General features: G+C 33.7%; 2 protein-coding genes across 4 annotated transcripts in view; both read left to right on the top strand.

Annotated features, from left to right (window-relative positions):
- Positions 1–21743, top strand: part of LOC106784541 (FERM, RhoGEF and pleckstrin domain-containing protein 1-like) — a 28244-nt gene extending 6501 nt beyond the window's left edge. Inside the window, exons 11-21 of one of the 3 annotated variants that reach the window (XM_014744214.1) lie at positions 11–235; positions 18935–19140; positions 19241–19330; positions 19423–19798; positions 19888–19997; positions 20070–20210; positions 20309–20463; positions 20880–21001; positions 21093–21247; positions 21344–21603; positions 21678–21743. In XM_014744214.1, coding sequence (XP_014599700.1) covers positions 11–235; positions 18935–19140; positions 19241–19330; positions 19423–19798; positions 19888–19997; positions 20070–20210; positions 20309–20463; positions 20880–21001; positions 21093–21247; positions 21344–21603; positions 21678–21717 — 1880 coding nt within the window. In that variant the 3' untranslated portion in view covers positions 21718–21743. Of the gene's footprint in view, positions 1–10; positions 236–13975; positions 17462–18934; positions 19141–19240; positions 19331–19422; positions 19799–19887; positions 19998–20069; positions 20211–20308; positions 20464–20879; positions 21002–21089; positions 21248–21343; positions 21604–21677 lie in introns of those variants that run through there. The other 2 variants (XM_014744213.1, XM_014744215.1) reach the window with 2 other exon arrangements.
- Positions 21744–26106: 4363 nt separating this feature from the next.
- The window catches only part of LOC106784510 (glycine-rich cell wall structural protein 2-like), a 3467-nt gene continuing 1628 nt past the window's right edge, over positions 26107–27945 (top strand). Inside the window, exons 1-2 of the mRNA XM_014744125.1 lie at positions 26107–26215; positions 27459–27941. Of these exons, the coding sequence (XP_014599611.1) occupies positions 26149–26215; positions 27459–27941 (550 nt within the window). The 5' untranslated portion in view covers positions 26107–26148. The remainder of the gene's footprint in view (positions 26216–27458; positions 27942–27945) is intronic.

Genomic DNA, 27945 nt, shown 5'->3' with positions numbered 1-27945 from the left:
GAATGTTTAGCCCTGGCAACCCCAGCTCTGTCTCTATCATGCGGCTCGATGACACTGGATTCTCCGACGACTGTGACGAGTGTCTCGATGGGAGGGACGATTCACCGTCGCGACGACACAGCTACATCGTTTCGGACGCTCACCTCTATCGACGTCCATTCGCCAGCCACCCCCAGCCAGGCTCCAGCACAGCGGCAGACGCTTGCTACCAATCAGCAACGGATTTCATCAGCAGGTCGTATCAGCCCCTCTAACAGCAGTCCTCCCGAATTCCCAGCACCGCGACCTATACCTAGGCATCCTTGGCAACGATCTGCCAGTTGTCGCGAGTTGTATGCATCTAGCTTCGAAGATTCTGGCAAGGCGCGTTCAAAGGATCAAACAAATAGTGGTGAACCTGTTTTAGAGCCCTTCCAATTACCCTCTCAGGGCGAATTAGATAATCCTGTAACGCGTTACGACGATACTAATCGTTCGTATAGTGCCGCTAGTTCGAAATTACCTTCCTTAGATCACGATTCCGTACCCGAACGTGTTTATAGTAGCTCCTATCCAGGAACATCGTCGTTATCTACCGAATCAGGTCATGAAGAGTCTGGCCCAGCTGGAGATCTTTCACATGATGATCTTTCGCATGATTCTTATGAGCTTCTGGAACGTGAGCACGAATTTGAATATCCTGAGTCTTATTCCAGTGCTCACGAGGATAACGAACCGCTTTCCGACAATAGTGATGAAGGAATCGAACACGAAATGTTCCAAATAGATTCGGAAACCGATTCTTTTATCAAACATAGATCAGTTAAGCCCTCGGATAAGCAGCTATTTAAATCCGTGCTCGCGGATCTTAAGAATACCAAAACAAAATCCATTGATCGGTACTCAGCTGTAACCAAAACGGACGGTGATTACGTTATTACCGAATCTAGGATACAACGGTCGAATACACAAATAGAACGTAAATTTGAAACTAGACACGCTGCTTCTATAGAACAACCTAGTAAAACTCCCATTCCTCACCAAGATTCCAGTCGAAAGGATCCTGTCGTCTTACAAGTGCAAAAGCAAAAGGCTACTGTTCTTAACGAGCTGAAGAATTTAAAGCCGAAATATAAGATCACTCACGTTGATTCGGAAATTTTACGGGACGAGGGTATTATGCGTCCGAAATCGAGAATCGACGATGACTTGAGTCCCGTCGATACAGGTAAAGTTGATTATAGCACGAAAGCGAGAACAGTAAGGGCGCGAAGTATCGCCAGTTTGGAGGATCACATACCACGTTCGTACGACGAGACGGGTAGTTTAGGACGTGGTTATAAATCTAGGGATAAAAAAGTTAAAGATACTGAGGAGAAGTCTGAAAAAGTAATCTCGAAGATTCAAGAAAAGGAACGTAAAAGTATTGAAAGGGAGGAGAAAAAACGTGCCGAAAGGGAATATTCGAGAGAATGTAGAAGAATTGAAAAGAGCGATTCTAAGGAAAGGAGATCGATAGATCGTCTTGATTCGCGTGAACGAAGACTCGATCGACGTAGCGTAGATCGTAATGATACTAAAGAGTTACGTAGAAGTATCGAACGGTTGAATAGGGATCGAAGTTTTGAACGTTTAGATTTGAAAGAGAAAGGTTCCGTAGTTTATGCTGACTTTTATGAAACTAGGGGTAAGAGTGCTGAACGTTTAGATTCTCACGGGTTACGTAGTAGTGTGGAACATCTGACGAGAAGTCCTAAGGAACGAAATGTTTATCGTTACATGGAGTCGAGAGAACGTAGGAAAAGTGTTGATCGAATCGAATTGCGTGAAACTAGAAAGAGTTCGGGTGGTAGGACTTCTTCTTTTGATTACAATCAAAGACATACCTTGGAACGTTTTGATTCTGGTAACAAAAGTCCGTTCGAACGACTTTCGTCAAAAGAACAACGTGGTAAGAGCGTCGAGAAGCTCAATTCTCAGGATAAACCAACGTTCGATTTTGATCCGAGAACGATTGAACGTTTGAGATCGTTAGAACGAAGTTTTACTGATCGTTCGGATGTAAGATATAGTAGAAGTCATGATAGAAAAGGTGAGTTCAAGAATTTGGAACGTAAAAGTTTAGAAAAATTAGACGCTGGTGAACGTAAGTATTTAAATAAATTAGATTCGCGTGAGGGAAAAAGTCTTGAATGTTTGGATTATGAAAGCTTGGATTGGAAAAGAAGTTTAGAGAAAATTGATTCGAAATCCGGTAGAAAGAGTAAAGGTAAATTAGATAAATATAAATCCGAGGACAAACCTCGTGAACGAGATGATTGGAAGAGTTTAGAGAAAGCACGAAAGGACAATGAACGTCGTGAACGAGAACGTCAAGCAAAATTATCGTTAGAATCTCGAACGGATACCGTTATTGGTGTACCTCACGAAATGGACAATTTCAAGTCTAAAACTGTCTTCACCGAATATGAACCAAAGGTTATCGGTGGTGTTGTATTAGGATTCGATGAAACCATACCTGGTCATACTCCCGTAGAACGTACAAAGAGTGATCCTAATCCAGCGCGTCAAAGATTAGGTTCAAATAGTAAACGTCACATGTTAATGCATCAAAAATCTATAGATTTAACACCTGCCGATTCCGGAGATGAAGATCCATTTTCGGATGGAGTAATTATTCAAAAGTCCAATATCGATATTCCTTACACATTACACAAACGTCATGTTATGAATGGAACTGCTTCTGACGAAAAATCTGAGTCTGACAGTAGTAAAACCTCGAAGAACTCCAAGAGTATTATCAAAGATTTACCAAAATTACCTTTGAAGATGGTAACCGATACTTCCTGCTTCGATCTATCGAAACTTACGTCCATAGATAAACCGGGTCATAAGTTATCGCCAGATAAAATAAAAAATTCTATTAGTCCTACTAGACCAAAGTCGATATTAAGTCCTTCAGACAAACCGAAAAGTATTTTAAGTCCAACTTCAAAACTATCACCGACCGATTCAAAGAGTATTCTTTGTAGTTTATCACCCAATAGAAGCCCTTCGAAGGCAAGTTCAAGATCGCCAGATAAATCTCCGAAAAAAGCAATGTCACTAGATAAAGGAAGAACAGAAATGTGTCTTGACGAGCGGATATGTGTTAAATCATCAAGTTTGGATAAGAAGCCATCAAAACTATCTCCAGTTGAGCCAAATATTACTATCATTTCAAGTATAGAAAAGCGGTCACCTAAGATATCACCTACGGATCCTAATGTAACAATAATTTCAGTAATACAGAAAAAGAGATCACCAGATGCACATTCAAAAAGTCCTACCAAGGCTCCAAAGCCTGCTAATATAGAAACAAAATCTAAATTAGAACACAAAGTCGAACTTTCGAAAGAGGTGAGATCCTCAAAGGATAGTCTTAAAACACCGGACGATAGTTTGGAAAAACAGGATAGTATAGAAAAGATACCCTTACCAGATATACCTAATCCAGTTACAATTACAACAGAAGAGAAACAAATAACGATTAAACAGGAGGAAGTATTGGTAGAGGAAACGGTGACGACGATCGAAGAAGGTTTAGTAATAGTTGACGACAAGGAAAATCAAATAGAATCCGCTGATAGTAAAGATATTTATAAGAAGAACGAAAGTTCACCCGTGAGAAAAACTGAAGTGATCGATGAAAAACCTACAATTCCAGCTAAGCCAAAATCATTAGAGAAACCAAGTATTCCTGAAAAAACAAAACGCATATTAGAACGCATAGAATCGAAATTTTCTGAAGTCAATAAAAATTCTACTACTAAGGTATCAAGGCCTAAGATCATCGATACCGGATTTGATGATTTCGTCGAACCAGTAGCAGATTTACCTTTAGACGAAGTACCCGTTAAACCTGCATTGGAGTTAGATAGTTTGAAGGTACCAGAATTCGTCCCGTTTATGCTTCGACCTCATGCCGAACCATTAAGATCTAAATCGTTGTCATTGGCTGAAGAAAAGGCACCAATAGATACTTTACTGTCGCCTGAAGTAGAAAACAAGCATATAATTCAAGATATATCGCCGAAACGAGCGAAGAAAGCTAAATCAGAGCTGAAAAAAGATTTTAAGAAGCAATCTAAATCCTTGGAAGGAGATAAACCGCCATTGAAGAAAACCGCATCCAAAGAAGTAAAAACACCGACAACCAGTTCTAGAATCGATAAATCTAAATTGAAGCTTGGAGAGATGCCTCAGGAAATAATAATAATCGATTCAACGGACGTAGTGCCGGAGGTTAGTATCGTGCAAAAGGGTAGATCAAAGTCCGTTACGAGACTATCCGACAAACCGTTTTCAAGTTCGAAAGAAGAAAAAGATGATACGAAAAGCACACGTGGGAAGTCAGCTTCAGTAGATGACGAATTGATCAAAGGTCCTCCGATTAAAAGTGACAAAGTTAGACCAAAATCTTTGGGTATATCTAAGAGTTTAGGAAGTACAGAAAAGAAAGATTCCGTTGAAAAAGTATCTCCAAAGAAGGCAAAGAGTACTGTTAAAGTGGATATCAAAAGTGATAGTAAGGCTATTGTCACGAAGGATGTCACTATTCAATATGAATTAAAAACTACGCAACCGAAAGGGAAGGCCAAAATTGATTTAGAAGGAGAAATAACAAGTGAAGGTAAACAAGAGATTGAACAGAAAGATACAAAAGATAAAGAGCATGACACTGAAGTTGATCAGACCTTAGAATCGAAACGTAGCACAGGCGGAGATGCTGTTAAAGAGGTTAAGAAATCTTCATTCGTGCAAGATTTAACAGAATCTCCTATAGTACTACGTAAACGGGGACAAAGTCCTATACTTTTCGCACGTGCACGTCTTGGCTTGTCTGAGGGTAGTGGTATTGGTGCGTTGCAACGTCAAAGTGCAACGCAATCACCAACTGCGCAAAGACGTGCTAAATCTTTAGACGCTCCTGTCATTTCCGTTCACAGACTTCCACCCGCTAACGCATTTTCTAGTAAAGACGATACGGTTGATATGTCTGAAGACATTGAAAATCAAGATAATGTAGTCGAGGAAAGTATTGGTACCAACATAATGTCCAAACCACAATCGATCCAGATAGAAGCTTCCCCGAATCATAGATCTGACAGTACCGATCATACGACTATTCCTGAAATTTGTACGGATTCTTTGTCCGTAACAGAAACTTCCGCGCAATATTTAGAATCACCGTTAACAGAATGCAATGAAATAGCTACATGTGCCGATTTAATTCCATACGAACAAGAAGGAACGCAATTACCGTTCTTAGAACATGGAACTGGTAAAGAAACAGCGAGTATGGTCGAAATTGTCAAAATTGACGAAAGTACGAAATTCATCGATCAAAGTTCCGTCGAATCTGCTAATGAACAGGACTTAGTAAGTTGCGCTAGGGGTGATCTAGTAGAGCAAACTGATGTTATTAATATTTCAAAGTTAATTATCAAACCGATAATTCCTGAATTATCCGAAAGTACTCCGAAACAAAGTGTTGAAACTTTGAATCAGATAGAGAAACTGAGCGAAGAAATGAAAGATTTCGATAGAAAGATCCCTGAGCCGAAGTCTAGTCCTCAAAATCTAACAGAAGTATCGCAAGATATCGATGAAGTCGGTCAAAAAGATTCGCTCGAAGATGAATTTTCCAACGTAACTGTTAAAGTGATTCACGAATATGGAGATGTTTACTCGTCACTTAATGACTACGACGAAGGAATAAACATGGTTAAATCACCAATACAAATTTCGATTGAGGAGTGTTCGGATGAAGAGTTTGTAGAGAGCGACGAACAAGATGAAGAAATGGAAGATCGGGAGTCTGTTAAAGCTGACGGGGACGATATGCGACCATTGGATTCTGCCGATACGAGCGAGGATACGCTCGATGCACTAGACACGCAAGTACAAATGCGAGGTGCTGATAGCGAGCTTAGTTCACCGGATTATGGTGTCGATAAAATGGACGAAAAAACATTGGTCGAAGTTGAATTAACTCCGGAATATTTAGAAATGAGAAAAGATGATGAGGAAGACACCGAAGAATTGCCAGAAGATGAATCAACTAATGAACTGCTCGAGGAAGAAAGCCCAGCTGTCGAACGTTTTGTAGCAGACAAAAAACTCAGACTCAGCACCGAGCGTTCCAAAAGCGAGGATACAAATACATGGACTCCCGATAGAGAGGATGCTGACTCAAGTTCTTGCTCGATCGCTCGTCCTTTAGGAATAGGCCAAATTCAATCAATAGTCGATCGCCGAGAGATTGAACAAGTGAAGGAAATACGTAAGGAGGAGTCTTTAGAAGAAGACAGTAGTAGTTCTCTGCCAGCACCAAAATTAGAAATGAGTTCAACGTGGAAACCGTTTCCATTAGAAAGCTCCGGTAGTTCGAGTTTAGAGGATGGTTGGATTCCTCAAGATGACAACAACGCTCAACAATCGCATTCTGAGGATAGTAATGGACAGAATGAGGAGAGTTTTCAAGAAGATCTGGTCGATGTTCCAGGTGGTTTCATTTATCCTATTGGGCCAGAGATTCTTGCAAGTTATGGTGCCTTTTCTTTATCAAGAACACTATCACGAATTTCGGAGCGATCAACTACTTCCGAGCAAGATAAGAGTGACTTGGAGGATTCATTCAAACCCAGTTCGAGATCTCCGAGTCTTGATGACGAATCTTTAATATCAAGCGATCATCAACCTTCGTTATCGTCAGACCCTCCCTCGGGTACAGCCTTGCCTTCCATGTCGGACGATCGTAGAACGTCCGCCGAGCTTCCAGATATTCCTATAGATGTGATGGGTACGCAAGAGGAAGACTCCAAATCACCAAAGACGAGAAAATCGAAATTACAATTACAGAGTTCGGAAGATTGGCCCTCGCCACCTAGTTCACCACTCTTCGACACTCCGGTGGTGAGTCATGTAGAAACTTTTTATATGGAAATCAAGCCAGAGGAAGCTGTCAAGGTAACAGTAACGGATAGTACAGAAACTCCTGGTTACGTTGGACATGACAGCGACTCGAGCGACGAAAATAGGACTCTTCATGAAGATTTACATTCTACTCTCCTAGAAGATGGCCAAAGTTCAACGTCGGCGACGACGATCGATGGCACTGTGAAAATAGCTGTTAAACCGAAATCGAATTCCTACATAACAGGCTCCTCTCATAGTGAAGATACGTCTATGGGTTTATCGATGTCAGAATGGTCTAGTTCTAACAACACTGTACAGCAGTTCTGTCAATATTCTGGTACGAAATCCGATGATAATTCTTTAGCAGAACTTGGAGCTTCGATCTCTGACTGGTCAGGCAGTACGACCGTCATACCACAGCAGTATTACGCTACGACGACGACGGTAGAGAAGAGCCAAAGCGACACAACGACATCAGACAAGAGCGTAACTAGTATGCGACCGAACTCAAAATGTCAGTCAGCTGAAAGTCCTCCCCTTCCACCTCCATCTCCGCCACCTCCTTTACCTCCACCTCCTCCACCACCTCCACCTCCACCGCCAGCGGAAAACACAGACGAATCAAATCGGAGAGAGGATACGGCTGATGATAATGTCAGTGACATCGATGAATCCTTCATTTCTATTCTTTCATCTGCTGCCATTCCTACATCGTCTATACGGGGCGATGACGAGGGCGAGCCTATTCGAATGCGTAGGGACGACTTTGATGAGGCCAGGAAATTTATCGAATCCCAATTCGACCAACACCGTCGTCTTTGTCGTTATGATGATGATCAACAGCGTCGTGGTCGTTCAGGTTTTACTGATATCTCGCCACCTCGTATCACCTTTCAAAATGAATATGACGAAACTCTGGATGAGGAAGACTTCCGTTTGGATCCTGAGGTGGTCGACATGGGTATCACCGATGTTCCTCTTCCTATTCCAGAGGAAGATGAAGAGGATCAATTGTATGACAATGTACCGGCTATGAAATATTCCAGTGGTGATCAGATCCGAATGGACGTTGCTCGTGGAGATAGTTCCGAAGACATGCATGAAAAATATGCTGATTTAGCTTTAAGAACGAGATCAGACAAGGACGAGTGGTCGATGGACGAGCATCGTGATATTGTCACATGCGATGAAAGATCAATTAGAAAAAAGATCGAACGAGGTTACTCGGAGCCTTGCTCAAGGGAGCAAGAAAATAAAAGATATCACGGTACAAGATCAACCGAAAGACCGGTTCTCGTACCTATAAGAGCTAAATCAACGCCATATTATTCGACAACGAGTCTTAGCGGCGAGTCAACCACTTCTAGTCCACCGATGCAGGCTAGAATGCAAATTCGAACTAAAACTATGCCTTATTCCTCAAGTAGAAGTCCACAAAGCGAAGGTGATACTTCTTCCAGCATGGACAGTCCTGCTCATACGCCTGACAGAGGCCAGCGCGCTTTTCGTCGCAAGAGACAGCAGAATACGAAAAAGAGACATCGTGTCGCTGTTGATTTTAAAATCAAGGATGGCCAAATTGTTTCAAGTACCGATTCCAGCTTCGATGTAACGACAATTCCACCACCACTTTTCACTGAAGCTCATAGTATTGACGTATACGAAGACGAGGACGAAGATGATGAGTACTCGGAAAGTAAGGACGATAAGGAACAGGAACAAAGTTGTCAGCAACATCGCGAATTACCCGAGGAAGATGACGAACTCTGAAATACGCCAATGGAACAATGGCTCGACTTAAAGATATATTTGCCTATAAGCAATTACATAGATTACGAAACTTATTCATTGACGTAACGGAAAATTCGAAGTTAAATATTTCTGATTATTGGGAATTGACGCACTCGACGAATTGATAGTGATTTTTTCTTACACGTACTGTTCTACTGATGGAATCTAAGTGATTAGAAAAAATCGAAAGGATCATTTCGCATGAAAAGAAAAGAGCAAGAAGAAAAAAGAATCTACTTCTAAACCAGAAAAAAGTTTAATAATATCGTTAGCTATACATATTATATATGTATATAGGATGTCCAAAAAGATTGGGACAAAACTTATATTATGTATTACTAAAGTCAAATAGATAAAAAAAAGTTCATATAAACTTATGTCCGAAAATGCTTTAATGAAAAGACATAAGCATTCATAGATTTATAGTCAAAATTCGTTTAACGATTCATTGTAAAGAATCGTAAACGTATTATAATGTTCAATAACTATTGACCTCCTAGGTAAACTAACTACTTATGAATTTTGCATTCAAAATGCATTTACTATTATTTCCAATACAGTTGGAATATTTGAAAGAGTTTGGAAATTACTAATTCGATAGATGGAAGCATTCTTGCAAAAAGAGGAATTTTCGATTATTTTTTATAAGTAGTACAATAAAACATTTTCGGATATAAATTTATATGAACTTTTTTCATTTGTTTGACCTTAGTAATAGATAGTATAAGTTCGGTCCTAACTTTTCGGACAACCTGTATAGATATATTATATATATTCATATATATGTATATGAAATGATCGTTACACATTTTTAGAGATCCGATTTACTTTGATATTTATTATCATACTTAGAGTTGCCGATTTGTAGGTGATTTCGTAGTATGCATTTAATATCCATAAGAAACGTGATAACTCGTGATCGCGGGGTGGATATGTGATATATTTAAAGGAACGATACTCGCGCAATGCTATTCTAGTCATGTATTGTATAACGTTGAAGAAAAATGAGATTAGTAGAGATGCAAAATAAAAAATGAAAAAAATGAAAACAGGACTTAGGGCTTTAAGGGTATATATAATTATTATATGAAACGGATACAAGAGTTGGTTGGTGATGGTTAATCTTTTCTTCAGACGCTCGTCCCTGGTTGTCAGAGAATGACAATTTAACTCTCTATCGTTTTAAGTTTTAGAGGTCGACAATCATCGCAGGGAGTGTCTCTGGCAAAAATATTTGAACCGGGTAGATATATCGGATCTTGTTTTCTACTTCGGTTACGAGAAAACAATGTATAAATAATGTATACTTTTATTACTATTTCCTTAATATTCGTATTAGGATAATTAAAAGGTCTTGTGGAATTTGTCTCTTGTAATTTAGAGCGTATTATTGGTGACAGACAGTGGAATGGTTCATAGGAGCTCAAATAGTCGGTTTGCATATATATATGAGAAACATATGGGCAAAGTTTTGGAATGATGAATACCGAATCTTTAGAAATGAATGAAGAAGGGTTAAAGGTATATTTTCGACAAACTTGAAGAGAACACGTTTAAATTTGTTTCATCTTTCATCGTGCCTAGTTTTTATACTATATTCGTCACGTTTTCACTTTAATAATGACACGGAAAGTTTGAACAGTATTTCACGTAGCTCTCCTCTACAATTTCATTGTTTCTTATTTCAAAAAAAAAAGAAAAAGAAACACACAGAAATAGAAAATTTGGTACAGAAGTCGAATGGGAATGAATTAATGAACAAGCGTGGCCCGTCGTGCAAGATAAAAAAAAAACAAATAAAATATAAAAAAAAAAATACAAATAAATAAATAAAAAGAGACATAAATGAATTAAAAGCAATAATGTAGCTCGTACGATAGACTGGTTTCTGAACGCGCGACAATTGAAACGTGCACGGAGAATGCGATCAAAAGGCATCCAAGGCTGTAATTTATTTATTTTTATACGCGCGATTGATTTCGTTAATTTAAGCTTAATAGGTGGGACTCGTTTTGTTTAGGTATTATTATTATTTTTTTTTTTTTTTTTAATAACGCCTGAGGTAAAAGTACCATCTGTTTCGCGATAATCTAATAATAATACTCACTCCGAATCTCCCTGTAACCATACAACCGAGTCAATCGGAAAAAGGGAGTATAAAAATTATTATAATAATTACGATAAAACGATGACGATCGATCACGCATCGTTCTCGAAGATTTTTCAAATAAAATAATGTTGATCGTTTCAACGAAGTAACATTCACCAAGTTTAACACTTTTAGATATCAAGCCAGAATACGAACAATCTAGTTCCTTACATATACAATTTTATTATCAGAATGTTTACTCGTTTTTTGCGATTCGCGCTATCGTTAAATAATCCTTATCATATGTACTATTTATAGGTATGGACGATCATTGATAATCACGTTACCGTTAATAATCATTAATTATTATCGCGATCACTATTGCCGTCATTAATCATTATTACTCTATTAAGGCTATACACAATTATTGTTACTATTAATGGTAGAACACAGTGAAAGTTAATACGTATCGCATACGCGTTATTATGTATGTATAATAGTACGGGACGGGACTGCTGAGTGCCGATATACGATGGAGACTTCATTATTTTTTTCGACTAATTAACGATATCGATTAGTATAACGCAAGAGAAAAAAAAACAATCCTTTGTCGTCTTCTTTAAGGGACAAAATAAATACTGCTGACGTATCATCGATTTATAGATTTTTCAACGTCGTTTGAAGGATGTAGATAAATATATATGTCGATTCACATCAAACTTTTAGTTATTATTTTAAAAAAAAACAAAAAACTTTGTTTTTATATATCAAAATATACATATTTCCATTAAAAATCTAGATAATAACAAATTTATAATATATTGATTTGTGATTTGTGTTACCGTTATTGTCGAAAAAAATAATGTTCTGTTCATATTCGAATAGAGAGAGATATAGATTGTGATGCAGATTTATATACGCACAAGATCGAAACGAGAACTTTGGGACAACTAGTTATCGTCGAAAGGAACGATTGTAAGATATCGTTCTATATACAAATCGACGATAAATCTAATTTCCCATTAAAAAGCAGATATGTCTTTTCTGATTTATTTGTTTATTTCGTTGCATGCATACTTCAGATTATCCTTTGACTTATTATAATCATCGCAAACTTTTAATTAAGCGCCTCCCATCTCCGCCATAATTATCAATCACCTAAAGAATAAAATGATAAAATTCGTTTTCGCACTGCGAGAAAATGAAACGGCACTGTCCTCGCACATATTCACTTTTTTGTTTTTTAATCCCAATCTCTCCTAAAGTCTTTTAAAAGTACCATCGTATTCCTCGGCTCTGTATCGATTTTTTTTTTGTTGACTTGTTATCGTTTTCGTTCAGAAACGAGCATGTATTGTAAATTGTCTTTGAATTTATCCGACATTTTCCTGTGTTTTTAATTAATTTTTTAATCTTTTTAATTTTTTCAGTAGGATACATTTTAAAATACTTGCTCGTATTCTGTTACTTTGGTTCTTGCATTTGTGCATCGTCAATTTGTCATCCCATCGTTATCAACACACGCACGCGTTTTTCACGCACTCTTTACAATCTATCATTTTTATTCATTTCGATTATCCATATTCTTCAATTATTTCTTTCTACATTCACTCGTATCTTACTTTCGTTCAATAATTAATCCTTTTTTTATTTTTTTTCACTATACTCATCATGATTAAGTTTGATTTTTATTCTTATTGATTTTTCTCCAAGTCTTCTATATTTATAATTGTACAAACCTATTTGCACGATCTTTTGACGAACATTAACTTTATTTCAAATATCAACAATTTTAATTGTATGATTCGAAAGATTGTTTTTTAAACAGAAAAATTGATCAGTCTATACATTATCTATGTTTCGTTGCGTGACGGTAAATAATAAAATAGAGTTGTCTTATTAAATGAAAATATCATCAACTATTATCTTATTTTTATTTTAAAATAATATCAAAAGACACTTGCAAATGTATTTGTAAAATAATTTAAAAGGCACAATTCGTGTCGTAATTTTCGGTTATCAGTATCCTCGTTGATTCTTACACGTGCGCGTGCGAGTGTGCGTATATTCCGTGTACTCACGCACACCGTACTTAAGAAGATTAATTGTTATTCATTATAAACAAAAAAAAAAAAAAAAAATTATTAATGGGAAAATATTTGATGTAGCCGCGAAAGCGTCGAGAGCGTGATATGCGACGAGAAAGTTGATCGGCAATATCGACAATTAGCGACTGACTGAACACTGTATTCACTACTAACGACTAACTATATTACACAAGTACACACATATACATATAAAACATGATCTAATCTAGTCATAAGAATTAGTATGCAAAGGTCTCGTGATACCTGGCAATAGGGATCAAGGTATTAAACGATAAAACGTAAAATATGGGTTACTCGTACGGTTATCCAAATATTCACCGTAGCCCGAGTTAAATCAATCTGTCCGATTTTCGTGACTTTCTTTTTCGTACCTTTTGATCCCTTGCTCTTAACAGATATTCATATAACGCGTCTGATCAAAATTACTCTTCAAAAAAATAATTAAAAGTCAGTTTCAAGCGTGCGACACGACGTTAAACAAATTGGACAAATTGTCCGACTGCTGCTGCACCATTTCAAAATCAATTTCAAATCTGATTTGAAATCGTCTCGCGGTCAAACCAATAAACAATAATCTAAAAGATCTTTCTTCGTTAAAAAATGTGTGTCAGCACATATGAAATGTTAAAAAATGTTCAAATGAAAAACGCCACATAGTTTACGATCGTTAAAGAATCTACATCGTGTACAAATAAGAAACTCGAATAATTTTTTATTACCTCGCGCAATACTCTTATTATTGTATTATTATTATCGTTACTTTTTATTATTATTGTTATTGTTTCATAGTTCCAATACGTTTCATAGTTATGTAGATAATGAACGTTTATATCCCCTATTTGCATATTCTAGGACATTTGTTACATTTTCATTTTATATATAAAAAAAAAAAAAAAATCATGAAATGAACATAAAGTGAGAAACTGATGTTATTTGGGACGATGATCAGAAAAACGTCGAATGTGTTTCGATATATCGAAATATTGCAAAGTAAAAATAGAAATCCTAACGCCATCCACACCAACACTCTACGTATGCTTCTCGACAGGTGGTGATATTAATCGGTGGAGCTACACAAACGGATTCGTGAATTCTCCGGCATGGCATGTGCCGTTTCGTGTGAATCCAGTACGTAACGTATTGGCTCACGCGACACCTCGCTCCCTGACCAATCGATTCCTTCCGGTTTACCCACGTTGAGAATCGAGAAACGGGGCCAATCTTGCGAAATGCGAAAGTGACGTACCACGCTGCAGGTCGGATTCGACTAATTATCAAAAAATAATCAGATCTTTTTGAATTGAAATTTGTGTAGAAAAGAAATGTTTATCTGATTGAACTTCAATTTTTTTCTTCTTTTTCTTCTTTTTATTATAATTATAGTTTAACTAAAAACTCATAATTCTTTGGAAAACTTAAAAAAAAACTGTAATCGTATGCAATTCAATTATACACATTGTAGGTGGTATCAAAGAAGATCGGATTGAACGGAATCCGCTAAAAAGATTTGTTGACGCAACGATTATTTGAACACTTGTCAAAGATAAAAAAAAAATGAAATGTTAATAATATTATAATTCGTTGATTCAACAAATCAACTCGCGGTTAAAAATCCATTTTTTATCACGCTATTGCGCTGCTGCTGCTGCTCTTACATTAGCCATTTTACTTTTTCTATTTTTTTTTCTTCTTAGCTGCTACATGCCTTATTACTTGTTTATTCTTTCATAGAAAAAAAAAAGGAAAAAAAAAACATTTAGTAAGAAACATCACAATTAGCCATTAATGGCTATAGTAGCGCGATCGTAATTCTCATATTCACAATATAGAATGGAAAAAGCGATAGATAAAATGATATGAAATATTAACGGATGGATGAAAAAAGAAATTGTTAAACATAAATATATAAAAGAACGCTGGAAGAAAATAATGAAAACTTAAGAAAACGAATTAAACATGCAAAATTTCTATGATGTTGCTATCTTATTATTGTTACATTCGCACTGCACACTGTAGGATGTTAGAATTAGAATTAGCGGTATGTTAGTTTGCAAGATTAACAAACTTTTTTTCTAGAAAATAAAATAACGTCGAATCGTAGCATACTTTTATGGAAAAGAGAAATATATCAAAGATTTTTCGTAATTTCTTATATAATAAATTCTTACTTGAGAGATCGAATTAACGTTTGATTTGTTCGTCAGATTTAGTAGGTTATTTCTTTGAAAAAAAAAAAAAATAATAATAAACTTTTTATGCTTGTTCAGTTAATAACCTGTCTTTAGCACTTCAACATTAAATCACAAGCACTTACGCACTTTGTTTACCTTGTATTCCGTTATGTTATCTCATTAATTATGTTGTCTCATATAGCTTTTAAGTTAAACTTTTGTAGTGGATGAAACTATTACAACAATTATTTAGCCATCACAGTTTAATCATGTGTCACGAAAGACTTCGTTATGCCTCATCATAGTGTACCGTTCAATCCTATCTCCCGATGTTGCGTAGAGATGTGAATTTTGAAAAATCATTGCCACGACTGGCTCTAACAAAAGAGTTTTCTCTTATTCAATATCGTTCTACGTGTGTATCAAATATGATCATGACAAATAACGTAAAAGATCAAATAAACAGAGAGAACAAAATCTAAACACGTAAACGATTTGTTTTTTTTTTTTGTATTAAGTAGTAATTGTTTTTTCACAAAACAAAATTTATATCTAGGGGCAACAAGATTTAAATGCGAGATTAGAATAAATAATTAAGCTACGATATTTTAATGAAGAAATTGAAATTATGAAAATGATTTAAATGTCGAGTTTTTTGTGTTTCTCGATAAATTGATTAAACTCACATCTCTAATTGCAGTGTGGTACTAATCTTTCCTGCATCATACACACTCGTATTATACACATGTCAATTATCAATTATCTGCCGTTCTACTCTTAGGTACCTTATGATCATTGCGTAGCGTTCCCCTTTCACGATATTTCGTAAATCTATTTATTATTACCACCGGTCATGATATCCTACCACCTTTTTTTATGTCTCTACACCATGTTTATATAAATACACACAGAAATTCGTGTGTCATTCGCTCTATGTTCCTCTCTTCCTCCTTCCCCATCCTCACTCTCTCTCTCTCTATCTCTCTCTTTCTCTCTTTCGCTCTTTCTCTCTCACCCTCTCACCCTTTGATCGTGTGTTTCATACGGGTAATATCATAGTATTTTTGCAGCATATGTGTAAGACACATATATACGCAAACACCACATATCCTAAAATCAGCCTTTTCTTATTAATCTTCTTTGATCTTCTATTTAATGTGGCCTTCTTCCAGGTGTTCAACCTCTTTGTCGTTAAATATGTAAATCAATGTGAATCACGGATAATAATGACTTTGTTATTATTAATGACTAAGCGAGACGACTATATTGTCTCATTATTGCGACTTATTAAAACTTTTATTATTTATCTTTTTTAGCGTAAACAAGGAAAAGAAAACTTTTTTGAAAATAACTGCAAGAGACGTTTGTCTTGAAATATAAATAACATGCCTGTAACGATTGATTAATAGGTGTTATTTTTATCGTTTCTTCGCTCGTACATTCCCGATTATTATAAACATGTGCCAAATTTTTGATAGTCAATCTTTCGCTTGGGTTTCGATACTCAAACAATATGAAGTATCATATTAAACGACTGAATTATTTTTACGCTTTATATAGCCAATTTATTCGTTAGATGTTCCAAAATTAATCTTATCCGATGGAAAAAGAAAAGAAAAGAAAAGAGAAAAAAAAACATGTACGCAAACAGATTCGACGGGGATGAATATCGTTCCCACTAAAGATTTATCATATCGTCGTGATATTTCTTTTGCAAATGTCCTTCAAAAAAGTAACACGAACGAACGAACGAACGTAAAAAATATGATAAGTCAAAAAATTCGAATTATTAAGAGCGTTCGTTGATACCTATGACTGTCGTAATACATTTCAATTAAGAACACAATAAAAGAAATGAAATCGTTTTCGTCTCGTTAAGGGATTGGTTGTTTTTTTTCTTTTCGTTATGAGCGATCGAAAATTGAAGGTATTAATAGGAGAAAAGGAGAGAAAAGTTTATCGTGGGACGAGTGTTCGTCGTGTCGATTCAATGCTCCCTCGTCTGTTCTTTATGTAATTTTTTCAAAACGTTTATCGATATACCGTACTTGTTAACTCTACATGCACGCGCGCGCACACATACACATACATACATACATACAATTACACTTACATAAACCTGCTATCCGCAGTGGTTCCCCTTGGCATGGATATTTATAGACTAGCTACGATGGCTGTCCACATTATTCTGCTGATATTTCTTCGAAAGGAAAAATAAATAAATAAATAAAATAAAAAAGAACAAGAAAGAGGGGAATCATGGCGTTAGAACGGAGGAAAAGCGATATTCCAGGCGTAGGAAGTCTATTGTACATTGATTATTGATACTTAATTATGATAACAATAAATTATATACAAAGTCACTTAAAAAGCCTTTGTAATTTCGTCTCGCTTTAGTTGCTTTTATATTATTTTCATTTTTCGGTAGATTTTCATTGAGTGTAACAATTTTTAAAGATTTCCTTTTTCTTCTTCTTGTTTTTGTTATTATTATTATTATTATTATTATTATTGTTCTCGTTATCGTGGACCTTTTTCCAGCCACTTATTCTATTCTATTCTATTCTATTCTATTCTATTCTTTAAACCCACGTTTTTTTAGTGACTAGTATACTCCCTTCAGGGTACGTGATTTTTTTCCTCCCTTCTATTATTTTTTTATATCCGTATCTTTTTATCGCACTCTCGGATTCGTTGGTCGACCGGATGACAATACTATATGTGAGTAATCCCTAAAATGCCTATCTTAACTGTCAAGATTGTTGATTCTTTTTATCTTCATTTTTATTCAATATACAATATACGCTTGCTAAATGCACTTCCGTCTGGTTGTATTTTTCTTTCCTGCTCCACGAGTTTAAATCTCACAAGTGGTGTACATATTTGCACATATACATACATAGAATAAGTGGAAAAATAATTCGAGGAAAAAAAAAATGGCAAAATATATAGAAGAATCCTTGGAATTTCGTATATGCACCACAAGTGTAAATTCGTGGACGAGTATTATTTGTTGAGAATTTCAATAGAATGGCTTTATTTGCATAGGACATTTATCGTCGTACATATTTGTTAATTTTATTGCCTTAGAAACGACCACGTTTGCTTTATAGGAAAAAAAAGAAAGATCTTTCTCATTGATTTATTTAAAGCACATGTTTCATATGACAATGGGAATTAATAAGAAAAGCATGCCGTACTTAATAAGAAATTATTGCACGAAGTATAAAGGAAATTTTGTTATTCTCAATTTGTACATCAAAGCACACACACCGTAGATTTGGTTGAATGTGCAACGATCATACTTTCGACACTTTAATACTTTGAAATGAAATTCTCTTCTCTCTTTTGTAAACATATATGTATGTGTACGTATACGAATATATGCGTACGCTGGATATAATTATTTTACAATTACAGTAAAGATCATTATAATTTCATAAATAAAATATGCAGTTGCACGTACTGATATTTGTTATTTTGTGTACGTGATAAATTGTTTAGAATAGAAAAACGTTTCATAAGTCTTTCCTACCAAATGTTACACGTATAAATTCCACGTTATTAATTATTTTTTGTTCTTTTTATAACAAACCCCCCTATACTTCTCCCCGAGCACAATAAAAGAAGGGGTGATGCGTTGATAATTAGGGAAAAAGATAAGATCGAATGGGTGCATCGTAGCATGCAATATTTAATAAATACATCACTTTTTACTTACGCGTTTATTCCTCATGCGCTCATATACTCTTTCTTTTTGTTCTTTTTTTATTGTACTATCTTTTTTTATAAATAAATCTTACGTTCTTTCTTTTCTTACCGTTCGTTATTTACAGATGTCGAAGAGGAAGCACAAGATGAATCATCTAAGCAACGACAGGAGAATAATAATTCGGTCTTTACGACCGAAATATCGCAAGAGAAACGAACTAATGGTGTAGCTGAAATGAACAATGCCAGCGTGGTTAATTCGCCTGATCTCAGTCCGGTAAAAAATTTACGAAACGGAGAGATTGAAGATACAGAAGTTCGAAAAACGAAAGTACGCTATTTCTAAAAATAATAATTTATTATATATTACATTATATTAATTTTTCTATTATTAATGAACTGTTCTTTTTTTTTTTTTTTTTTTTTTACAGAGATGGCCGACCGATAAAGTTTATTATATCGCCAAAGAGCTTCTTATGACAGAACGAACGTACAAAAAGGATTTGGACGTTATCAATGTGGTAAATATTTATAAAACAATGCGATAAAAATAATAACAATTCTATTATAGAATTTATAATATTTTTCCTCTTTTTTTCTACTTTTGTTTTAGTGGTTCAGAGAAGAAGTATCCAGAGAAGCAGAGTTAGAAGGAGACGTAGTTGTTTCGTTGATAGAGTTATTAGCAGATGCCCATGGTCCGTGTCTTCAAGAAATGGAAGCACGTCTAGCACGATGGGAGAGCAACGCGCGCCATAATATTGGAGATTTTTTATACAATACGCTTCTTAACGTCCTACCTCTTTACGATCAATATCTTGAAAATTTAATCTCCGTGCTTGAGAAAATGGAGTATTCAATGCGAACATCACGACGCTTTGATCAACTCTGCAGGGATTTCGAGTCGCAGAAACATTGTTATTTACCGTTAACGTCGTTTCTTTTGAAACCGTTGCAACGGTTATTACATTACAACAATATTATTGATAGTAACGTATTATTTATTTGTTTTCTTTATGAATTATTTATTATGACTTTCCTAAATATACATTTATATTTATGATATATTTTTTAACAGTATTATTAGATCATTATCCAAAAGATCATACTGATTTTGAAGATTGTTTAGCAGCTAGAGATAGACTCAGTGAGACATTACTCGAAGGTCTTACCGTTATAAACCAAGCAGTAAGAATATTTTATTTGATTGTTTATTACTAATGAAATATTTTTTACTACATTATTTTTTACAAATTATAGGAAAATTTAGTTCAATTATGCGAAATGCAAAGAGATATTAGTAACTTTGATAATTTATTTCAAGAAGGTAGAAGATTTATTAGACAAGGCTGTTTACAAAAATACAGTCGAAAAGGTTTCCAACAAAGAATGTTTTTCTTGGTAAATATCTATATATACAAATATATTTATATTCAAATTGTAATATACACAGCTTTATAAAATTCACTTATATAAAGGACCTATTTTTTATCATATAGTTCTCGGACGTATTACTGTATACATTCCGCACTCAGCAACCAACGCAATGTTTTCGTGTGCACGGTCAAATTCCAGTAAAAGGAATGAAAATTCAAGAAGGAGACAATAAGACTGGTATCGATCATGTGTTTATAATTAGTGGATATGATAACCAGTAAGTTTTTATTAATAAAATTATCTACACATATATATACACACATTAATACAGAAGGTAAATCACTAAACTCTTTCATTTGAACCAAAACTTTTACTGCAACTATTGTTTCGAAATTTATTTTTTAAATTGTTTGAGTAAAAGAATTAAATAGTCCATTCTGTATATCGTCTCAAGTTTTTATAGCGTACCGTACGTAACGCTTTCGATCTTGTCGAGTCTTATCTTAATTCTATGGATTTTTCCAATAGGTTCTTTTATTGGTTTTTCTCAAATATTCAATGCTTATCTTTTATTAAACCTAATCCTGTAGATCTCCACTTATAAATTTGTAAATTCCCGAGTCTGAGGATATAATATAATATTTTACTTGTTTAACTTCAAATATATACGTTATAAATAATCTATTATAATAGATCCTTAACAGTAGCAGCTTACAACGAAGGAGATAAAGAACGATGGATAGAAGATTTAAATATAACTATTGCCCATGCTGATGCACAAGATGCGAAGCTACCGTATTTGAGTTTAAAATCATGTAAGCTATTAAGTCATGATGACAATTATTTCTAATGGATTAATTCTACTAATACTGAAATGAAATGTTTCGATCGTTCAATTATTAGCAGGTTCTACCGACGAAGTCGGAGACAATGTGGGATTAGAAGCAGATAGAGCAAGTTGCGGAGGTGCAAAAGCTTCGCAACGCAGTAACACGACCGTTCATGTGTGTTGGCATCGAAGTACTAGTATTAGCTACGTTGACCAATTACGTGCATTTCAGGTAAACTCAAATTCACTTACTCAGTTATATAAATCTTTTTAAAATACAATAAACTCAACTCGAGTTCCAGATAATTTGTGAATATTTTTATTGTAGAACCAGCTTAGTGGATTTCTATTACGGAAATTCAAGAACAGTAATGGTTGGCAAAAGTTATGGGTAGTGTTTACTAGCTTCTGCTTATTTTTCTATAAATCACACCAAGATGATTTCCCATTAGCAAGCTTGCCTTTATTGGGATATACAGTATCGACTCCGTCGGAAATAGATGGTATAAACAAGGATTTTGTATTTAAGCTTCAATTTAAAAGTCACGTATATTTCTTTAGAGCTGAAAGTGATTATACATTTGGACGGTAAGTTATTTCAACGTTTTTCATTAAAAAATTTTATTTCAATTAACATCTTATGCCATTCATTTTTATTTTAGATGGATGGTTGTAATTAGAAGCGCGACAGAACAGAGCTAAATATACAATCTAAACGAAAAAAAGAAGAATGTTAAATATTATTTTTCGTTTATGACCTATCTTTGTTGATGATAGTGTTAACGAATACAAGAACAGCATTTAATTTTGTTTTTAGTGTGTATAATGGAGGAAAGATCAGAATATTCATTTTAAATACATTACATTCTCTTTATTTCCATTGGGGGGAGGGGGGGGAAGACGATTAATAACTTTGAAAATTTATATTTAATTTTATTCGTTGCTTTATTGTTGAAGTATTGCAAAATAGTAAAAATTATTAACGACGTATAATTAAATAAACTTCTAGTAAAATAATATATAAAAGTAATAATTACTTATATATAGAATAACAAAATCAAATATTACTGCCTTACTCAAACATTTCAATCGCAATAATATTCAAAAAAGTATCGAAATTAAGCAGGTAAATTGTACAATAATAAAAATCAATAAATATATTATGTAGTATCTTAACGAGAGAAAGAAATAAGATATATTGATATTAGATAATTCAAAAAAATTGTCTCATTTATATATAATTTCTTATTATTATTATCTTTATAGAGGTTGCCTTTATTAATGACATGCAAATAAATTCATAATATAATATCACAAATATAGTGTTATTATACGTGAGCATTTTTATTATGTTAAAAATGTTCCCTTCGTAAGTGTGATAATTACAATTTATGTGAGTATTATATAGCAGCTAAATATAATTGTTAAAAAATCAGTTACTAAAAAAAAATATAGTTTTATATGGTATGTGCGGATATGTACACATACAGGATGAGCCTAACTTCATTATGCAAATGAACTTAGGAAGATTCTATGGCTCAAAACAAGAAACAAATCAGGAATAACGAAAGGCTTCATTTTAAATAAACATGTATTTAAACATTTTTGATAACTTTGACCAGTAATACGAATTTTACTATAGAACTATCCTTGTACAGGATACAATGTCAGGCACTGTTTATTTTTTATATAAATTATCTCTAATAAAATTGAAAATAAGGCTCTTAACTTAACGAAATGAATGTAGTGTATCAACTGTTAGTATATAGATTGATTTTCGATTACAATTTACTCGAAAACAGTCTCTCGTACTATTTCAATATTCTTGATTTTCGTCTTATTTTAAGCCATTAGTATCTTTGTCCCCATTAGTATTATAAATTTTGGTTCATCTTGTAGAAGTAATATATGCCAAAATTGAATACATACTCTTTAGGAAATGCATTTTTATTAAGGTTTTCTAATATTCGTTAAAATATCGTAATGAAGTTCTGATATTAGCATTGACAAATTATACATATTAACAATTATATTGGACCTTTTCTATAGGCTAGTCTACTGATAATATAAGTTATTGATATTTTTGAAAAGACAATAATTTTGCTAAGTATTAAGATGTTTACTATTTCTTAAATAATGCAATTAACGTGATTGAAAGCTACAATGAAAATCAGTTATTTAATATTAAAGATTTTACAATCTTGGCGTTTTTATATTTAATTATATTCCATGAAACATGCGTGTAATTTATTTTTACGATTTCACATGATGATGTTATATTCGTATATTTATGATTCGCTGGATAAAATGATTTGTCTTATAATATCTAAATCAAACAATATATCTTTTACGAATAATCAAATAACATAGATATTCGTGCGACCAATACTGATATGTACTATTGCAGCCATATAATATAATAAATCTTATAGACCAATTACATATTTGTTGTCCTTTCAGTTGATAATCACCTATTTTGATAAAATGATGTATTTTGAAAAAAGATATAACATTAAGAAGGATTAAAAAAAGTCTAAACGGAAATGGTTTCCTATTGTTCTTAATATAAAAAATTTTAATTACCATTGCTCGTTTTGTAGTCTATTTAGTTTGTGTGCACGTAAATCGTTACAGTGACAATCGTGAGAAAGACTTAATTCCTGTATCGTTGTGTATTTATGCATCCTAAGATATAACAACATAATATTAATAGGTTTTTCGAATTAAGTTATTTAAAATCTATATAAATATAATGTAATTTTTTGCTTTCGCGAATGCTTACATATTTTATTGTTATTGTTATTGCACACATATATTGCATAAAATTAAATAGATAAATACAGATCTATATAGAGAAAAACTGCCATAAATATTCAATTACGTGATAATTACCATCTACTCGGAAAGTATTAATTACTAAGCAAGATAGTACATGTTCCGCTTTATATTCAACAGAACATGGAAAAACCCGTGCAGATGTAAATTTTACCAATAAAAAATATTTTCTATCTCAATTCAGGTAATGGATAATTGTTTCTGCGATATCAGTCAATACGATCATTTAATTATGTTCGACGATCTATGATAAATGAAGATATACGATCACGCAATTAAAATAACGTGTGAATACAGTGGATTATTTATACTATAATGCATCGATTAAGGTAGGTAATGTGTAATCATTAGGAAACTTTTCACTGAAAGAAACATTTGTTTAAAATATAGAATACCTTTGAATAACGATTTCGTAATATTTCACATCCTTTTTGTTATGCAAAATGTACTAATTTACTATTCAATTTATCTTAATGCAAATCTATTGAATATCGGTTAATGTTCAACGTATCAAGCAAGGGGTTATCAGCAATTCTTTTAGATAGATTGTGGATTAGGATTATAAATAACACTTTCTATACTCTACGATATGATAATCGAGAGGATTTTACGAATATTCTACGAATCAAATTTTTCTTTTTTTCGAAAAAAATTTCCTTTATCTAAAATACTGAAATAATTCCATTTGATAATTGCAGCTTGAAAAATGTGAAATTTTACTTTCGGTATTCTTTTAATTATGTTGACGTTACGCGTATTTTCCAGATTTTATAATACGATATGAATGATTTTGCATGAATATAGCAAATTTATTGACCGGAACAACTATATACAGTTTTTTATTCTATTTAATATATTAAATTACAATAATAGTAATTTATTATTATTATACTTATTATTATAAATACATACATATAGATATATATATATATATATATATATACAGGTTTATCCACCAACTATTAGTATCTAAATATTTTCATTATTTGTTATAATATAAAAAAATGTTTTATACAAAATTTATATGGCATCAAGAAGTACATAAGGTAGTGTAAATATTTTCTGCGTGGGTAGAGGCGTATAGAACTTTTTAAGGTCACCTTGATTTTTTTAAATGGATCCATATATTTTTTTTCTATAGGGTGATAGTGAGGCATGTCGGAGTACAACGACATATTACTCAAGGTCATACAATATCAGATCTATATTTACAAAATAAATAACAAGTATAATTTCCGAATTTCTAACATTATTAAGGTTTTAATTTACGACGAAAATTCGAAAATATGGCTGTTTGCATTAATGCAATGCTGCCTTAGATGACCTTGTATGACCTTGAGTCATATGTCGTTATACTCCGACATGTCTCACTATCATCCTATAGAAAAAAAAACATGGATCCATCTAAAAAGTCAAGGTGGCCTTAAGAAGTTCTATACGCTTCTACCCACGCAAAAAATATTGACACTACCTTATGTACCTCTTCATGCCATATAAATTTTGTATAAAACATTTTTCTATATTATAACAAATAATGAAAATATTTAGATGCTAATAGATGGTGAACCCAGGCTGCATATATGATGTCCAAAAGTTTTCGCTATACCGAAAAAAGAAAAATAAAACAAAAAAGCAATAATGATTTATTAATAGAATTATAACATTTTGTTTTTCATTTCAAGCTGTAAATCTCCCGTTACAATGTTATTAAAAAAGTATGAATCCACGATGGCGTTACTCCAAATACTTGCCCAAAACCAACTTCTAATTTTTTAGTCCGTGACCTTTATGACTTCCTATATATACGTGAATACGTATTTTTTCTATATGTATAATATTATAAAATTTTGTATAAAACTTATATCCGTATCAAAGATTAAATGTACGAACCTTGATATTATCCTTATAAAACAAACCTTTATATCAGTGAAAATTAACAATCACTAAAAATTTCTATAATGATCCTTTAATACAAAATTTCTAATTTATTTACTTGTTATCAATAGGATTACGTAGAGAAATTTTTAAGTTCAATGACGTCAAATGTGCTTGAAGCTTTAAGGAAATAAAAAAATATAGGAACGATTAAATTACCGGTTAGATGAATTACATACCCATCGAAGATCACCTCAGCCTTGGACATACGTCCGACACTTGTTTTTTGCCCTTATTACTTTTCTATCATATGTATACTATACATTCGATGGAACGATGGTATTTCAGGAAGAAAGATAAAAGAGTGGGAGATTGGATATAAAGACGCGTCCGTACTCTGCGAAGATAGAAGCCGGTTTCATCATGTGGAAGCATCGAGTTATCGGCCTTCTGGCCTCACTAGCAATCCTAGTATCTGTTCATGCCGAAGGTAAGAACATTTTTTCTTTCTCTTCATTTTTCTTTAAATAATATATGTAACATATGCCTTACTTCGAAATAATGTATTTTTTAAAGAAAATCATTAATATAGAGAAGAAAAGAAAAATATAATTAAAAATACACCTTATAGTAAAATTTAAATAAAACTATTCAAACAATAAAGTATTCCTTCTTCTGAGGTAATGTATCTTTTCAAAGAGAATGATTATATAGAAAAGAAAAAGAACAATTAAAATTGAAAATTATCTTAATAAAATTTGAAAGAGAAAACTATACAAATCGTGAATTATAATCGATTGAATACCATAATTCTTTTAAGTATTATATTAATAAAAAATAAACAATAAATAATCATTTCTAGATTGGAAGCGTTCCTTCAATACTAAAAAAAAAAATGAACAGCTTATCTATTAATCATCTATTTGTAATTTATTGATTATAGGACAGTTAACGGTAAATAACTTTGGAAATTATTATCCTGTCTCTAATCGCTTTTATAGATATAATCTCACGATGATTGAACACGTCTGTATCTCATAATAGGCGCTGTAACTTTAAAGCAGTGACATACTTGACCTTGGTTTCGGTATTTTCCGTTTTTATCTTATTGCGGTTATTGGAATTCTTATTTGAATAAATAAATAAAAATGCTAATTTCAGACATTACCACTAACTTAAGATGTAAAGCAAAGACGAAAGAAACAGGTATGATGTAAGACTCGTGAATTTAATTTTATATTTTTACCTCGTTACGATCCTTGATAATCGCAGTGTCCTGCGAATGTAAATAAAGACGGACGGAAATTCCTATTGGATTCGTCTGCCTTTTTATTTATTCATTTAAAATATAAAAAAAATAGATATGTATACATACATTGATTCATAAATTATCGATCTCTTGTTTTTACTCTTTATACATTTAAAATACTTACGTGATTTATTTCAATATTTTTCCTCTCATTGTATTTTTTTCGCATAATTTGACTCAATGAATATGATAATTAAAATCTTACATCATGCTACACCATTTTGCATTAATTTATTAAAGATGATATAACCATATAAGAGAATAAAATATATCTTACAAGCTAAACATTTTATTTTAAGTGTAATAATTAAAATACTAAAATACATATTACTAAACTGAACAAAATGAATTGCCTTTTCAAATGTAATTAAGTTTATGGACCTATTATTAACCTCCGACATATTTTTTAAATCTCTGTCAACAGAATCATTTCTTCCTTACGCGAAGAAGGTAATTTATCTTCGTGAAAAGAGAGGTGCTGGGTACGGTGGAGGTTCTGGTGCACACAGTTTAGCTAGCAGCTCTGCCAACGCGAATGCATTTGGGAATGGTTTTGCAAGCTCAAGTGCACAAGCCAGTGCAAGTGCAGGTGCAGGTGGAGGTGCAAAATCATCAGCTATATCTAGTGCTAATGCCAACGCTGGAGGATATGGTGGTGGATTGGGAGGTGGCGGTGGTCACGGTGGCGGATTAGGCGGTAGCGGTGGTCACGGTGGAGGATTAGGAGGCGGTGGTTGTGGAAATGCTGGTTGCGGAGGTGGATACGGAAGTGGCAGCAGCGGAGGAGGTGGATACGGAGGTGGCGGTAGCGGAGGTGGTGGTAGCGGAGGTGGTGGATATGGAGGTGGTGGCAGTGGAGGTGGTGGCAGCGGAGGTGGTGGATATGGAGGCGGCGGTAGCGGAGGTGGTGG

The sequence above is a fragment of the Polistes canadensis genome, unplaced genomic scaffold (genome assembly GCF_001313835.1).
Source record: "Polistes canadensis isolate GaletaPanama2010 unplaced genomic scaffold, ASM131383v1 scaffold_37, whole genome shotgun sequence".
Lineage (NCBI taxonomy): Eukaryota > Metazoa > Arthropoda > Insecta > Hymenoptera > Vespidae > Polistes > Polistes canadensis.
This window is presented reverse-complemented; position numbering and strand designations above follow the sequence as displayed.